The 18233-nt window shown below is 43.6% G+C and overlaps 1 protein-coding gene across 2 annotated transcripts in view; it reads right to left on the bottom strand.

Moving 5' to 3' along the window:
* The window catches only part of PRKAR1B (protein kinase cAMP-dependent type I regulatory subunit beta), a 93014-nt gene extending 75097 nt beyond the window's left edge, over positions 1 to 17917 (bottom strand). The window contains exons 1-4 of one of the 2 annotated variants that reach the window (XM_083872425.1): positions 17847 to 17917; positions 16794 to 16998; positions 6804 to 6974; positions 2882 to 2973 (exon numbers count right to left, since the gene is read on the bottom strand). In XM_083872425.1, the coding sequence (XP_083728551.1) occupies positions 2882 to 2973; positions 6804 to 6974; positions 16794 to 16970 (440 nt within the window). In that variant the 5' untranslated portion in view covers positions 16971 to 16998; positions 17847 to 17917. Of the gene's footprint in view, positions 1 to 2881; positions 2974 to 6803; positions 6975 to 16793; positions 16999 to 17103; positions 17124 to 17846 lie in introns of those variants that run through there. The other variant, XM_083872426.1, reaches the window with a different exon arrangement.
* Between the last annotated feature and the right edge of the window lie 316 nt (positions 17918 to 18233).

Raw genomic sequence — 18233 nt, 5'->3', positions numbered from 1 at the left:
ATACACTCTGCCTTTATAAATAAGGGTTTAAGTTTCACAGCTGCCAAGCAGCAAGTGCAACACAAGTCAGAGCAGGCTAACACAAATATCTTTTTGAAGAAAGAAAAAATGTAAGAGTCATCCATTGTAAATGAGAAATTGCCAGTCCATCCTTCCCCCACCTGAACACCTCCTACATTTTGGTCAAACGTGAAATTAGATAAAACACTGATAATATCTTCAGTGGAGAAAGTACTGAGGAAAAAAAACACAAGCCAATAAACACCATCAACTGCAGCACAGAAAATGGAATAACCTTATCTAGCTTTCCCATTCCAAGAGCCCAAATGAAGCAATTCACCACTTACTTTACTGAACTGCATATTTACATTAAGGAGATGCAGACTGGAAGTGATGGCAATGGTATGCTCTGACTTGCTGACTTCTCCACACTTGACAAATGCAACCAGACAAGGGTAAGAGCACCATGTCAATTTATTCCTTCATTTCAATCCTGTCTGCAGAGTAGAATATACATCCTTCTGCAAGCTCCTTTTCTTTTTCCTGATGTCAGCAATAGCCTGCTGTGCTCATCATGAGACTGCAATGAGGCCTCTGGACATATCCCTGAGCAGGGAAAAGGTCTGTACCTGACCATGCTCCAGTGCATAACCCAGGAGCTCCTGAATCTTTTGACAGCAGAGGCAGAATGCACCTGGCCAAGCCATAGTTTGCAAAAGCAGAGAGCCCACACTGCGCGTGCAGCACACCCATGGGAGCCTGCGCTGCTCTCTTCACTCCTAACACACATCCATGACAGGGCAGAGGAAAATGGGACACAGGGAACAGACAGGAGAATCCATGATCATGATGTGCAACCAGCACAGGGCAAGAAAAAACACTTGTCCTTCAGATTTTGTCTCTCTCCTATTTTGATAGCATATTACTGAAATGCCCCTTTTTCCAGCCCTAAAACAAATCCTTTCAGTGCCTGTCACATCAGCATGTTGACAATATAATCAGGATTTACAGCAGTTCTGTACAAGGATTCTCCTCTGTGGGTGAAAAAGCTAGAAGAAATGTGCAAAGTTCATCCTCTTCTAATTACTCCAGAAATCTGCATGTTAACACGATATCATTAAGACTGCAAAGCAATTAAACTGTGTAAACATCTGCAAGAGGGAGCAAAATTTGCACTCTTGGAATGTGCTTTGACTGCAAGCATTTGAGTAGCCCCACTGAAGGATTGTGCTGCTGATGTTCTGCCAGAACTAAAACCATCAGTGTGGAGAAAGTTTTTGTCTTTTCTGACCATGGAAGCACAGAAAAGGAGGGTTGATGAGGAGCTCCTGACCTCACTGAGCCTTATCTGCTGCAAGGCAGGACTGATGCTTGTCATCCCTGCAGACCACAGCCCAATCTGCCCTTGATGGCCTCAAGTGGTGGAGATCCCACAACCCACCCAAGCAATCAGAGATCTCTTCTTGGATCTGACTGGATTCTCTCCCACTTAAAATTTGTTGTTCTTTACTCTCTGGCCCACAGAGCAGTTTGTCACTCATATGGCATTATTCACATGCAACTACAAGCTATTATTGCATCCCTCTGCCCCAGCTTTTATTCTGCAGGCCAAGCAGTCCCATTTTTCCCTCAGAAGTGATGGTATCCAGGTCTGTGATCATTCCCACCACTCCTCTATGAATTTCCTCCAACTGTTTTTCCTTGAATTGCAGTGCCCAAACTGGACACTGTGTTCCAGCTGAAATCTTTCCAGCACTGGGACATCTTGCATGTTCTGTTTAGTTACCCCAGTAAAACATTAGTATTTTCAAAAAAAAAAAAAAAAAAGCCTTGACATTAGTGACTATTATTCAGATCATGAGTCCAAATAAGTTCCACACAATTTTTCAAGGAACTACCAAAACTGCAAAACTGTCTGATACTCATAAAGGTGTTCTTGCTGCCTAAAGAATATTTGTCTGCACTTGGCTCAGTATCAATCCATCCTGCTTTTACTAGAACAAGAATATTCCTTCAACCTGTCAGCATAATTCTGAATGCTGCCCTTGTCTCCCAGTGTTTAAGCAGCCTACCCATCTTCATGTCAGCTAAAATTTCAACACTCTCAGCCTGTCCCACTGAGGCTATAAATGACAATAATGGTGAAAAGCAGAACAACCCCCTCAATGCACCTTTCCATTGGAATGATGGACCAGTGATACCTGCTATCAGGTATAATTCCATCAGGTTTGCACAGACTCCACACTGGTTTCATTAAAGACACACTTCCCTGATTTGTTTTGGTTTTATTTTTATGAAACCATCATAAACATTAATGTCAAAATCATTACCAGAAGTTGAGTTGTTTGGCCTCTTTTGAGCCTCCCCCAGCTGTAAACTTGCCATTAGTTCTGGAAAGTAATTTTTGAGTCTTTAAAAGTCACATTGGCTGTTGCTGAACTCCTTGGTCTCCTTCAGGTGCTTATACATAATTTGTTTGTTCCAGTTTTTCCAAGAACAAAACAATTTACCTGTCATTCCCTTTTATCTCTTTACAGACATTATGCTTTTTCTTTCCCACTCATTCAGCACTTGACCTGCCTTCCCTGAGTTTCAAAAGCAAAGACAAATGCTTCTGAGATTGCTTTAGGTAATTAAGTAATCTAGAAAAAAGTTTATCAGGCCCATCTGTTCTGAGAACATTAAATAAGTCTGAATACACTCTAACCTGTTCTTGTCCTTTTTAACCTGGTGATTTTACCCTCTGTCATAACACCATGAGCATCTAGTGTGACTCAGATTCATCAGTGAGAGCAGTTCTGAACCCTGAGATGAAATTTAATCTAATTTCTTGTCCTCACACCAAGCTATGGATTCCCTTGAGCCATAAAGCCCCTCATACCTCCGTTCATTGTCATCAAGATGAGCAAACAGCACGTTCTTGGAGATGGCCTTAGCCAGAGCAGTCATAGTTTTATAGTCCTTCGGAATAACCTGTAGAGAAAAGAATGAAAGGTAATTACACCCCTGATGGTATTTCTTCACAAATTGTGAAATCTGCAGAAAATTCCACTATTCAAGAAAATGGATGTAATTTCATTTTAGGCACTGAGACAGGGTTAGGCTATAATATAAAGTCACAAAGAAAGTAATAAATTACAGTTTTGATCGTGTGAGGATAAGAATTTTTGTTCTCAAAATGACACTCAGAAAGGAAATATAAAATCAGGAATGACTGGGGAGAAGGATATCCATAAAATACAATAATTAGGAGGTACTGGCAGCTGTGTAGTCTCCTTTCAAATCTCTTGGACTGAGGAAAATGTATTTTATATTCCTCTTTACTCCAATCAATATCAGTAGCAATCTACTTTTTTAACTGTGGAAACAACAAGATTTCTCTAGAAAAAAAAAGGTAAAAATGTGCTGATTATATCATATTTGTCAGTACTGGCTGTGGTATAAGGAGCCAAGCTCCTGACAGACCCACTAGAGTCAAAATCCTGGGCCTTGGCTTCATGGCAAACAAGAAGAATTTCCATTTGAAAATTAAGAGGTCTTTATTTGTTAACTGGAGAGATGTCAAAAGTTCTGTTGTGCATGAATTTGCACAAAATAAAAGTTGAAATTCAGGAGTATTTCCACTGGAAAGCTAAGCTTTCCATTTTGGCAACCATTTAGGTAAGTTCTCAGTAGATAATGTACCTCTCTCTATTTGCCAAGTATCTTCTTCCACCAGTCAGAGACTCCAAGATTAGGAGAGACACAAGAAATTTGTAACAAAATTATGACCTGTCAAAGATATTTATTGGCTTTGATAATGTGATTTTCCTTAATAGTTTAATTGTAACAGGACAGAATCAAGCATTGCAGAAGTTTTAAGTGTTAAATAAACCTTATTCCAATCTGAAAATCAAAATCTGCTTGTGAGTCTCAATTACTGCACAATAAAGGACTGATAAGGGGCATTTACCTCTCACATTTTCTTATGATAGAAATAGTGTATCTGGTAGAAATAGTGTATCTGTCTGTGTTAAGTTACTACCTGTGTTGATGTGCAGGCACTTTCCTTCCCTCATGCTGGAAAGGCAAGGAACTACCCATCCAACCAAAAGAAGTGTGACTCAAAGGGTAAAACTGATGTAGAATCAATTCCCACAAGGAATCACAAAGATTTATTTCACAGGGAAACGCTGCACTGTGAAGATCTAAAGTTAAAGTGGCTTCAGACCTCTCTTGTATTGACTGCTACAGTCATCAGATTACTCAAATTAAGTCTAGAGAAGTATACATGTACAAACTGCATGTTTTTATCAGAGTGAAGCCTAACCTAATTGACCAAAAAGTTTAAATTTCTCAGTGTTAAATTCAGCCAGTATCTTATTCTTGGTTTTTACCCTATCAGAGGAGTACTGGGTTGAATTGCAGGCCTGAACCCTTGCTCTATTAAGAATACAGAGCTGCTCAGTTTACTGCTGATGAGCCAAAACGGTCAATAATCAGATCACTGAGACATTCAACTCCAGCCTTTCTGTCTGATTATGAAATAGCACTGACTAGCCCTTCTAAGGGTAAATTTGTGAAAGCCACAAGGCTTTGTGGGTTTCTTGGGGCAGGGACACACAAGACGCAGGAGAGATTCTCTAGGTGGAACCAGGCATCTGACCAAAACCAAATGCTGGTAAGAATCCCTTGGCCATTTCTTACATCACTCTTCCAAATAATCACTGAATGTTCTCCTCAAGCTGATAACCCTCTTTAGAGCAAGATTCCTGTTCTGTTAGCTGTTAACTGTGCTATGTCTGATGTGTTGACAAATATTGCTCTCTCTAGTTCCAAGATGAACTAACCCTCCTCAGAGATCTTCCCCAGGATGAAGCCATGCCCTGTGCTTGCACAAATCACAGAGTCAAATATCTTTTGATTTACTCTCCAGGGACATAACTCATTTCACTGCCTCCAGCACTACTCATGCTATAGCTCACCCCTTCAAGGGATCCTTCAAACTGGCTTATGACCCAGATGTGTTTTTCTCCAACACCTGAATTCAAGCCAGTGGTTCTTCCTGACTACTATCTAAAATTCCATCTGTTTGCAATAGTCTAACACAACCTCTGCCTTGCTTTTCACTCTTTTAAATTTGTTCCATAAATTGTCCTTTCAGGGTCTCCTTTTATTTCTGTATTCTAGAAGTCTGTCACAAACACGCATTCATGGGATTCACCATGGGATTCATTTGTTCATGGCAGAAGACAAAGCACTGACACAAATCCACCCAGTGCTAGTTCTGTATTCCTTCCAGCATCTGTAGCCGTACAAGAAACTATCCCCTAAATTATTATTATTTAAGATCAGTCAATTCCTAGGAAATTAAAATCATAACAGGGCCAGAATATGATCTGTATTGCTGCTTCTGGTTCTTGCCTACTCATGCTACTGTCAGGACTCACTGACATCACTGTTGAGAAATGAAGAAAACAAAGTTTACTTCAGGTTCCATTATGAGCATAAAAGAATTACTCAGGGGGGTGGGAAGGGATGTTTCCTTTGATTTTCAGAAGAGTCAGATGGAACCCATAATAAGCAGAAACAAATGGGATCTCTTGACAGAAGATTTTAGGGGGATATTGCAAAATGCACAGAAAGAAAAGTGTTTTAAAATGACTTTTGAAGTATTATATGAGTTTTTTAACAGTGCAGGGCATTCATTAATAGCTTGACCACAGTGTTGTTAAAATTTACCACACACTTGCAAACATTGTTTAACTGCCGCAAGAATACTCTTACACACTTGTTTTTAGGATAAATGGCTCTCCTAATTCTTTTTTTCTTGGGACAGAAATCCCCAGAGCAGCCAGTGAACTTGTATCATAAACAGATGACAAAAGCACATCTGACTGCAAAGGCAAAAAGCATTCTGCCAAAAAACAGTGACTGACAAAATGTATTCCCATAAAGAAAAAGCTCTTTGAGTTAAAGCTACTCCAGGCGTGCACAAAAACACATTAGTAGCATCTGTCAACCTTATGAAATACATTTTCAGCCTGGCTCCTTAAACAAACATGACATATGCTATTGTAATGTCTCTCTTTTTATAATCTTTGACAGCTTTAGCCAGTGTCAAAAAAAAAAAAAAAAAAAAAAAAAAAAGCAGAGTAATTAAGACATATCAAAGATAGAACATAGCTAGATATTTTTTGTGAAAAAGGCAGTTTAAAAGAGAGAAGCCCAAATTAGAGCTCCTAGTGAAGAAATTACCTTATTTGGGATTGGCATTTCTTCAAAGACAATGGTCATACAAAATCACCCAAGTATGGTCAACAGACTTCCATAATTCAATGGGTTAAGTGGTACCTAATCAACATGGGAAGTATGTGCCTGAGTGGTTTAGGAAACCTAAATTACTTAGATTAAAGAAAACTTGAAACAGAACCGACTTTTGGAAACAAAAACCAAAACAAACAGGAAATGCAGAAATAGAAAAACTGTCTTCCAATAATGTGAGGTCCTGATCAAACTCAGAAGATGCTGAAGTCAGTGACTATGAAGAAAATGGCTGAGTTACTGACCCTGTTAGACAGGAAAACAGATGAGCAGCACATCTCAAAAAGGAAGGAACAGGGAATGCTGAAATCCCATTGATGGGGAAAGTCCTCAGTCAGGGAGACAGCAAAAGAACTTGGGTGTGGAGATGGTCAGACCCTGCTCATGCCAGCATGAGGCCACCATCCTCCAGGCCGGCCCAGGAGCCCAAATTAGGGACAAAACATGAGCCCCTCGATTGTCCTGTACACCTCAGAGGCAGAGAGAAGGTCCCAGGTTACCTTTCTGACGTAGGAAACAGCATCTTCCTCAGTGTACACCTCTGCACTGACCCCTCCTCTCCTGCGCCGCGCCTTCACCACCGGGTTGGGCGGCGGAGGGGAAATCTCGTCGTCGTGAGAATCCGACTGGGAGCTGGATTTCTGCCGAGCCAGGATCTGCTTGCATTCTTCCTGCAGGGCAAAAAGAGGCAATAAAACATCTCTTACCCATGGATATAGTCAATTCACCCTTCTTTTAGGACTATCAGCAGCCCTTTCACTTCTGTGTTTGAGTGAGTGTCAACTTGTGCTGCTGAAAGAAAATTACAAATTTAATGAGAATAGCATTGACTGCAGTGTGTGTGCAGGCATTTAACCTGTTCAGCTCTTTCTTACACATCATGGCAACCAATGTATACAAAACTCAGGCGTATCTTTGCAGCTACTCCTGGTTCAGAAAGCAAAACAAGCCTCTTTTCCTCACTCTCCAACATCACAGCTGTTATTTGCTCAGTTGGCTTGTACATGTTGCTGTCTCTTGTACAGACAAATTGTCAGAAGTCACACATTGATATATTAGATAGGTTTCTTCATCTTGCTCTGCTTTGCAAGTTTACTATCACCACAAACAAAAAAGATGCTCCCTACTCCAGAATTTCTGCCATACAACTGATTTATAATCAATGGGACTCCTTCCAAGCAAATAAGATCCAAGGTATGCTCTAGAGGACTGTGAAAGATGATGGCTGGCCTAGCACCAGCTGGCCAATAGGGAGCTTATTCTCCAAATTTCATGCTTGTGGAACAGAGAATAAAATAGGAAGGGGAATCCCTGAAGAGAAAGTAACAAGAGTAGAAAACAGTACAGAAAACCTCCAAGAAAGGAGGTCAAAGTTGCAAGACTGTCAATTCACACACTGAATTTGACTTCCAAAGGATAGAGACAAACCAGATTACCTGTAATTACGGTATTTTCCCAGAGCCCCATGTTCTCTCCCTCGGTTTCCTGGAATTCGAGGGAAAGCAGAAAGGAGTAGAATTCCCTTTGCATCATCCATGTCTGTCAGTCAAAGGAACAGGGGCCTCTCCTCAGACGCAGCCCTCCTTCTCACCCCCTGGCACTGCTCAGCCACAACACCCTGCCCCTGCTGCTTCCCCAGAGCCTTCAGGGCTGGCTCATCCCAGTCTTCACCAATCCTGCCAAATGCAGGAGGGAACTGGAGCTGGGGTGGACCATATGTTCTGTTCCCTGGTACAGGAAACCAGAGGGCATGAACAGGAGGGACACAGGCACTGGAAGGAGGCAAGCTGGCACCAATGTTTCATCTGCTGTCATCTCCTCTGTGCAGGCAAACCCCACAGACTGGTGGCCCCAGTGTCATTTGGAGGGATGTGCACACAGCCCATAACTCCCTGAACAACCCCAGTATTTTTCAGACAATCCAGCTCAGCAGCACTGCAGGCTACTCAGAAGAAAACACAGCAACACTGAGCTCCCTGCACAGCCCATAAACCAACACTGCTCCAACAGGGATGCCAGAACCTGGCCTGTGTCCTACAGGAAATTTCCAGTGAGGGTTTCCATTCAGAGCCAGGACAGGAGTGAGTGGAGGAGGGAGCATCTGGGAGCACCAGCACGAGTGGCAGATCACCAGCATCACCAGCTGGTCTCACTGCCAGAGGAAGTGATTTATCCACAGCTCATCAGGTATAGCACCAGAAAAGGACACTACAGAAAACTGGCACAAGCTCACAGCTTTCAAGCTTGCAAGAAAAATGGATGATTAATATACATTTTGCCATTGATGTTTACATCAAATCCAGTCATGCCACCTGTCTTTTCTGGTCTTATTCCAGTGAATTCCTGCACTGTCACTGACACTGCCCTTCTCATTAACCTCTGACACCAGTCTTTGATGCACTACTGCTACTTGAAATAAATAACTGAACAGTATTTCCCGTGCTGCATGACTCAAAGTAACAAGTCACAAATTCTTGTTTTGAAGAAGGCATTACTGAAATATTTAGGGGACAAGTTCAGATATATAATGTAGAGGGCTGGCTAAAGATCTGACTTTTCAAGATCTTGACCTGCCTCAAAAAGTGCCAAGTTCTTTCTGAGATCAGTTGGGGTTTAAATTTGGCTTACAACCCCAAAATTCCCTGGCCACAATACAGTTGACTGCAGTGCTGTAATCAAAAATACAGAATTTCAGATGTCTTAAATCCTCTGGAAACTCTTTAATTTTACATACAAATAGCTCTAGATATGTAAAAAATGACTCAGCTAAATTTTCCTCTAGTGTAAGAACTGCAAATTCTATTTCAGCATTCTCATCAACTTCTTCCTTAACTACAGTCAAGCAAAATATCTCAAATACAAATGTGTGCTCTACATTACAATTATATTTAATATCTAGTGTTTAAAAATAAACCTATGACTGAAGAATTTCAAATAACATTACTGACTGCCCATCTCTGACAGTGTTAATGGTCTCTGATTATATTAAATGAACACAATGAAATGCAACTTCTTCATGGGCTTAACTGAAAGGTAGTAAAGACCTTTCTGAAGAATAGCAGTTAAAATTTAACTACAAGGCAAGTACAACAAGAGGGAGGTTGGGTAACTAATGGTGTGCAGCACTTACACAATTTTTTTATACACAGCATATTTACTCAGAGAAGAGTAGTAGTTTGCCACATTTGAATATAAAATACACTCTTCTCTCTTCAGTACACATTGCATAAAAGCCACTTCCAAGGAATTAATAAATAATATCTCCCCTGCCCCAGCACAGATTTATACACACAAGAAAGCTCAGTGAGATAAAATTAATACTACAAAGCATGCTCTTAAACTCAAATACTCTTAGAAGCCAAAAAGATATTAAAGGATTATAAAAGTGAGTTACTGTGTGATTCATTTTAAAAGGAAGTCTCTTCACTACAAACTCCTTTTATATAAACAGCAGGCAGTTGACTGGCTGGCTGCTCCATACGCCGCTCTTGCAGTCTGGGAAGGATCCCCATTCCTGAACTAGAGCGTGCCTTTTGGAAATAAAAGCATTTGTTCTGTCCTGGGCTGAGCTCTCAGAGAGATGTCTTCCATATATCCTGGGGTAAAACTGCACAAATGCAGCAGATGTTTGAAAGGAGGAGTGAACTGTCTCAAGATGAGTTCTCCAAACACCGATCTTCAGATGCGGCTTGATATGAATCCTTGTGCAGAACTCTGTTTCAAGTAAACACCTCATCATCTTTTGTTGTCATGACAACCAGTGATATCTCTCTCTCTCTCTTTGGACAGCACTGATAATTCATAATCATATTGCCCAATTATGTCCACCTTCAAATGAGAAAACACATGGAAAACACAACTGAAACAGTGTAACTGCCTTTGATCATTGCCTCAAATGGAAAGAAGAAAAAATAAATACAACTGCAGGAACCAACTTATCTCTTGAATGTCCACTTTCAACTACAAGAGGCTGAGGTATAAACCACAGGAATTTAGCATATTGTCCTCAGCATCTTCCCCATGTAATGTTGCCATGAATTTTTAATGAGTTTAAGCACTGCAAGTGAAGCAGCCACAACGCTGAGACAGTTTTTAGGTTTACCCTTCCTTTCAGACCACTGCTTAAGAGCACACACACTTCCTCACCCAGAAGCTTTCTTCTGTATCAGTTGGAGCATTTCTAAACAGAAATTCCCTTCCTCTCCCAGTCTCCCCTTTCAGGCTTTGTCACTACCTGAAAACTCAGATGAGCTGAAGGAAGGAAAGAACCTAAGGAGGCCCCAAATCACTGTGCAGCCTTCCAATAACACCCCAAGAAGACTTCTAACAGCATGGCAGACATTTGATATCAAAGCTCAGTACCTCTGCTCTGCTCCCTACAATGTATACATTGCATTCAAAAACAACACCACCAAGTACACTCTAAATGATTATTTTTTTCCTCAAGCACATTCATAAACTTTTCTGACTGACAGACCTGGATTATTCACAGAAAATGTGCAGGAAGGTTAGTGCACAGGTAACTAATCTCTCTTTGCACTGGAATTGACCCAGAAGAGATGCTCTCAATCCAGGAGAGTTCCTAACACCCCTCACCACTCCTTGGGGCTGATGATTTATAACAACCAATAAAAGCAAAGCACTTTGCTTTGCTGGAAGCACAGGACTGACTGATGCCATCACTAAAAGCAGGAAAAATCTGGGAGATCTCAATGTTCTCTCCAGTCTTATCTTTGCCAGGGCAGACAATCTTTATGATCATTCTGCCTTGTTATTCACACAATCCAAATTATTGTTCTGCTGCCTTCCCCCTGGTACATGCTACCTTTTCTTCTACAGCACCTCTAAGAAATATTTTTAACATGTCCTCCCAACTATCCTACCAAGGTATTTACCCACTCCACAGTTATCCTCCACTTGGATTACTATTTCTGCATCATCTTCTGTTGCCTCTCTGCATCTCAGCTCGTTTCCAAATTCCAGTCTAGGCAGAATTCTCCTGCCAAAAATCCACCTACTCTGATGACACTCCAACTGCATGGCTGACCTTCCTCAGACCCTTTACTGCCATTGTTTTACCTCCTGCCACTTGTTCACACTCCTTGTCTTCCCCACCACCAGTGTCTTCAGCATCTCAACCCATCACCACCTCTTCCCTACTTTCCTACATACACCTCACAGCAAAGTGAGAGGTTATGTTACAAAACACAGACCCTATTTTTGAGACTTAAAAGCTTATATAATCAAAGAGAATCGTAGCCAACACTCCTTAAAATTCTTAAAATCCAGCCAAATAACAATGTATGCACACATAGCTTGTGTAACAGGAGACAAGCCCACATAAAAGTGGATTAAGTAACCCAGTGAATGTAAAACAGGGGAGCTTAAGATGTGAAACAAAGACATCTCCCAGGCAGAATTCCCTCCGTGTTCCATCACTGCATTCTGTTTTTGTTAGGTTTTGGCTTTGAGACTGGGGAAGCTACTCACACTCGTGGACACACAAAGTAAACAGGGAGCTCAGCTTTAATATGTTCCACACAAGCTCATAAGAACATGAGTTTGCTTATAACTAATTTTATTTCTTCGGGAAAAAGCTTTTTTTCCTCTTTCTGCTCTTATTCCCTTCACCCTCCACCCTTCCCTAAGCCTCCTGCATGTAGGAAAGTTTGCCTGAGGGGGTTTTAAAAATTCACCTCCTTTTCCTTTACCTCTTCCAAGAAAACTGTCACCTCTCACAACACTGCCTGGGGCAGCCTCTGGCAACCACAGAGGTCCCACCTGAGCTGTTTTTCCTGCAGCTCTTCCCAGTGCTGATACCAGGAGAGGCAGGAGCAGAGGCTGCCCAAGCCTGCTCAGAAGTGCAGTCACACAGCCAGGCCACCCTGCTGCTCCCACTGCTGTGCTTCCACCAGCATCTCAGGTGTGTTCCTGAATGTTTTACCAACATTTCTGACTACCAAGGAGATACCACCCAACTGCTTTGCAAATTTTGAATAATATTATTATCAGGCTTTATGAAACTGCTTAGTTCATGCATTTTTTCTATATTTTTTCTCTGTGTGATTTTGTTTCAAACCCATAATCTCTCCCCAGCTTATCTGAAAGCAGTGAGTTATACCTTGCATAATAATAACCCGTACTTTTAAGAACGAATTTCATGGGTTTAGACAGGTTCTGGTGGAAATTATTGATTGAAGGACTCCTTTCCATGATAAAATACAAATACTGGAAGAGAATACTGGAAGAAGAAGAGCCTGGTGCTCAGATTGTGATGCTCGAGTACCCTTGGCTCTGAAACTTTCTGTGGTAAGTAAATAAAGTGTATTTTGCTAACGGAGGACGCGTTTGTGGTTTATAATAAACCTTTCTTCCTTCACCGCCGGCCCGGGGCAGGGCCGCGCCGTGTGCAGTTCCGCCCGCTGCCGCCAGGTGGGGCCGCGCGGGGCAACCTCGCTGGATTGCGGGTTCTCCAGCTCCAAACTGCCCCAAACTGCCCCAAAATTCTCTTTCCCGTGGTACTGTGAGACATCCTGCATGCACAGGAACACTGCCTATCCGCTGGCAGTAATTTTATTAGAGCAAAGTGGTATTTCCTGCGTGTGCCGAGGGCAGCAGAGGGGCCTGCAGAGAGATCAGGGGCAGAGGGTGCCAGCCCAGCCCAGCCCAGCTCATCTCAGCCCAGCCCAGCTCATCTCAGCCCAGCCCAGCCCAGCCCAGCTCATCTCAGCCCAGCCCAGCCCAGCCCAGCCCAGCCCAGCCCAGCCCAGCCCAGCTCATCTCAGCCCAGCCCAGCCCAGCCCAGCCCAGCCGAGCTCAGCCCAGCCCAGCTCAGCTCAGCCCAGCCCAGCCCAGCTCAGCTCATCTCAGCCCAGCCCAGCCCAGCCCAACCCAGCCCAGCCGAGCTCAGCCCAGCCCAGCTCAGCTCAGCCCAGCCCAGCTCAGCCCAGCCCAGCCCAGCTCAGCCCAGCTCAGCTCAGTCCAGCCTGCACAGCCCAGCCTGCACAGCCCAGCCCAGCCCAGCCCAGCCCAGCCCAGCCCAGCCCAGCCAGCACTGCCCTGCTCCCAAACACCCCACAGCAAACACATCCTGCACTTTCCTACTGCCTCCTCTTCTTTTGTGCCCTTTTCTCCATTACTTCTACTCTTTATTCTAATTCTTTGCTGCGGAACAGTTGAGCTCAGCCTGGCAAGGCAACTCCACCTTTGATCACACAATCGTGGCACTAAACAGCCTGACACTATGAAATTTTTGCAGTCTCGGTTTGGCTAAAAATACAAAGCTTTGCCAGTAATTTCTCAGTAATTAACTTTTTCACATAAAGTAAGAACCAGAGACAAAATATGGGTTCTCTGGTTTTTTTTCTGCTATGCCTCCTTTAATCCTCAAGTAAACAGGACTCAATTACAGCTGTTAAAGCAACAGTTTCTTAGCTAATATCTATTCCCTCACTCCAAAATGCCCAATTACAATCCCTAAGGGAAAGATTTTCCTCACTCCATCCACCAAGTCTACACAGTCACAGGGAAACGTAAAATAAATTGTTCAAAGGAAATATCACGGGTTTTAAAATCTAAAGTATCTAAACTGTTTTCAACTATTTTCTGAGCTCAAGGGCATGTTACAGATTTTTACAAAGTAACTGTTAATGTGATCAGAGTAGATGTCATCTTGAAGTCTATAGGTCACAGCATATAAAAGTGACTTGCAAACTTCAGAATATAGAAACATAGGCTGATTCCCAGCAATTACTGGCAACTTAGGCAGGTCCTGCCAGTATTAAGTGAACAGAAAAATATGTATTAAAGTTTTCCCACTATTATTTTCAGAGTTATGGGGTTTGACATTGTAATGGACACAAATAAGCTGCAGTTAGAAAGGCACGGGGGGGGGGGGGGGGTGTTCTAACATTGGCACTCCTTCAGAACCAACCATCAAACCTCAGTCTCCAGCACTTTATCCATAAGTATTTATTCATGTTCTCCCCTTAGAGCCCTCCCAGGCCATGTCCATGCTGTGAATGAAGTGGCCCAGCCCCAGAGGTGAACACTCAGCCCAGGACAGTCCACACCCCTCGGGCATCACCTCATTCCCTGGCTCTGCTCTCCCACCAACTCCTGCCAAAACAAACCTGCTCCTGGACATGTTAGACCTAAAAATGACACTTGGGGCCAATGAGTGTGGAGGGGTCAGGGGTTAGTCCTCGATCCATTTTCATTTTCCAGCAGACTGAAGGCAATGGACCCAAATCTGATGTCATCAGAAGGTGAAAAGCATTTATGATCCACTCTGATCTTGCATACCCTAATAAATCTTGCTCTTATGAGTTGATTTCATGAGATGGAGTTAAGAATTAGCAAAATTAAACACACTCTTCTTTTTTTTTTGTTCAATTCCAAGGTAGCTCCAGTACATTGACGTGGATCAAGCTCTACTTGTTTTCCACAAGCTCATTTTTTAACCACTTGAAAAATATCCTACACTTTATCTCTAAACTTCCCACAGGTTTTTTTGACAGATAAACTGTTCTTCTACTGCTCTCTTTAGTGGAACGTGTTGTTTATCTTAATGAGTTTGGAAAATAAGCCCAAAATACCACATTTAGATGGAAAAACGCATTACTTTGTTTAGAAAATCATGCTTAAACCTAAAGATTTTCACTCCTCTCTCTACACAGGACCAAAATTAAAGGAGCTAATAGCAAATGTGTCATGTCAGTATTGCACATCTACAAAAATCTAATGAACAATTGCTAAATTCACAATTCCATTAGGATTCTTCAAACTAACTGTATATGACAAGTATATAAAAAAAAAAACAGGATAAAACTTATTGAAATATTTCTCCATCTTTAGAAGTCTTCCTTCAATTGTTCTCATGCAACCAACTATGTCAAAATATTATTCTACAGCACAAAATCCTTCACAGTGCAATTCACCCCAAGGAAGTCCTTGGAGATGGTTGGGCAACAAGGGAGTCAAAGTGCTGTAGGAACAAGAATTGCAGTGCTGGAAACCTCCAGAAGCAGCCTAAAGCCTCCAGGCTCAGCAGGCTGGGCCCCCAGGCTGCTCTAGAGAGGCAGTGCCAAGATTGTGTCCTCCCACAGCAAGCACAATATTCCCTGCAGTTGATGCCTTGATGTTTCTAAATCATCTTCCATTTTGAGACAAGTGATATCCATCAGCTCCTGAGCTGGCATCCTGATTGATGTCCTACAGAACTCTGGTATCTCCTGCTATTCTTTGGGAAATAACAGGAGATCACATGAAAGAAGAGGGTGGGAGCTGCCCTCCTGTCTCAGGTCTGTGTGCTGTGTTAACGTGTGTGCTTTGCTGTTAACAAAGCCAAACTCCCCCAGTACAACTCCTCAAAAATCCCTCTAGCAATGGAGCATATCCCATAATACCACAGCATATTTTATTGTTTGGGGTTTTTTTCCAAGAATGGTGTTTATCCTTCTTTTCAAGAAGTCCAAAATTCCGCATGTTATGACAGATAACAATTCACAACATAGTAAAGGAAATCAAATAATTTTAGTTCTCTCAAAATGGGTCTTGGCTGTCAGAAGTTTAGAATACACAGAATTTAGAGACTGTTTCTTTTTCATAACAGCCAAATACAATTAAAAACCATCTTGTACTTTCTACCTCTCTCTGACGTCCCAGGCTGCCACCAAAATGCAGTGTTTGCATTTTTTTAAAAACTACACAAATTTGGCATATACTCACTTATAGAAAAATGTATCTGAAAAGCAGAGAGTGAGATGTATTAAATGGTTTACATCACTGGTGATACATCAGCCTTATGTACTATTCCCTCTGAAGGAAGAAACTACTAAACCTTATCTCTCAAGCCTTCAACAACACTTGCTCACACAAGGTGCTCTTCCTGCAAAGACACCCATATGATTCAGACAGAATTTGTCTGGGAATGTTCTAAAATGTTTGCCCCACTCTACACTGCTTTTGAAGACAGTCACAGTAAGTGAGGTCTCTCTTAATGCATCCCCTGTCAGAGGATCCTGAGATAGGCACTGCAGACAGGAGAGAGCAGTGGAATTAAATAGCAAACTGTTTGAGAACTTGCTGGTTCCCTGATTTTGGTCAGTTTTAGGGGAAAGGGAAAACCCCACCACCTGACTCTGGAACAAACAATATCTTTTGCAACCGCAGGCAGGTTCTTGCAAGAGATGAAAGTTCAGGATGCCATGCCTCACAACCAATCTGGGTCATTTTTAACAAGTGCAGTTTGATGAGATATTATAATTTTGGTGTTATGCATGAAACAATCTAATCTATAGCCAATGTTACAGTAGACACTCACAAATGAAGAGTTGGGGCTTTTTTCTCTTAACAGTTCACATTTTCACAGCTGCGCGATCATTTTAAATATGAAAGAAAAAAAAATGTACCAAAACATTTGAAATCTTTAAACAATCTTTTTTTCATTTTATAAATGGAAAATGTAAAGTCACCTGAAAATCACTGACCTTTTCTAATTTTTCAAAGTGTTCTCTGAGGAACTTCATGGGTCGGTCTGGCTTTGCTATACAGAGGTTTACAATGCATTCTTTTAAAATCTGTTGGATGTTGTGTTTCTGAACATAGAGCTCACATCCCTTCAGGCTCTCATCTTCCTCCACATTGCAGGAAGCAGCAGCAGCCATCTTCAGGCTTGTAAACAGAAAACAAGACCTAGGTAAGAAAATGGTGCAAGAAAGAGATGAGACAGTTCCCAAATCTTTTGTCAGAGAGATCTGAAGAGCAAAGACATTTTAATGTTGCCTATTGAGGACCTACTGAATTTGAACGTTTTGATGTTCTGGGGTTGTACGTGGAAATGCTGAACTGTGTCATCTCTGTATCATCAACATCCCACCAAGTACACAAAGAGGGTTTTAACTCCTGGATAGTGATCAATCTTTGGAAACAAATCAACGAACCGGTGAAACTGACCCTACGAGGCAAGGAGTTTCAAAGACACTGTTAAATGAGGGCATAAAGCCTTGCTTTGCTCTCCCCGTGGGGACTCGCTCCTGTCACCAGGAGCCCAGCTTTTTGCTACAGACATTTTCGGGCAATTTTAGCATCTCTCCCTTTCCCGGCCAGGGACCCTTCGCGGCCCCAGGGGAGCTGGGGAGGAGCGGGCAGAGCCCCCGAAGGGAACTGAGCTCCCCAAAGGGAAGTTTGATGACCTGGGGGGGGAGAACAACCCCAAACGCTCTTTATTTCCCCCAGCGAGGTTATGACCGCTCTGTTCGGAGCCCAAAACCGCCAGGGCAGCTCTGGCCCGGCCCCAGCCCCGGCCTCTGCCCGATCTGTGCCTGCCGGGGCCGTGAGGGGCTGTGAGGGGCAGGCCCGGGAGGCTCCGAGTGCCCCGGGCCCGGCCGGGCGGATCTGCAGCCGCTCTCCCTGTCCCTGCCCGTGTCCCTGCCCGTGCCCGTGTCGCTGTCCCTGTCCGTGTCCCTGTCCGTGCCCCTGTCCCTGTCCCCCCGCACGGCTCCGCGCCCGGCCGGGCCCGGGGCCGGTAAATAAATAAATACCTGGTGGCCGGAGCCGGCGGAGCGGCGGCGCCTCCTGTGTGTCCTCGCCGGCGCTGGAGGCGGGAGCGGCTCCCCCGCCGCGATCCGCACTGCAGCCCCGCCGCCTCCGCCGCTGCCCGCCCGGGGCCGCGGGGCGCCGGGGACCCTCCTCCCGCCCGGCACAAAGGCTCCGGCCCCGCCGCCGCCGCTCGCCCGCAGGAAGTGCCGCCGCCGTCACTCACCGGCGGGCGCGGCCTCCACCGCCGCCTCCGCCGAGAGGCGGCCCGGACCGCTCCGAGCCGAGCGGGGACCGCTCCGAACCGGGCCCGGACCGCTCCGAGCCGAGCGGGGACCGCTCCGAACCGGGCCGGGACTGCCCCGAACCGGGCCGGGACTGCCCCGAACCGA

Source organism: Zosterops lateralis (genome assembly GCF_965231275.1).
Source record: "Zosterops lateralis genome assembly, chromosome: 15".
NCBI lineage: Eukaryota > Metazoa > Chordata > Aves > Passeriformes > Zosteropidae > Zosterops > Zosterops lateralis.
The sequence above is the reverse complement of the archived record's forward strand: the minus strand, read 5'-3'. Positions and strand labels throughout refer to the sequence as shown.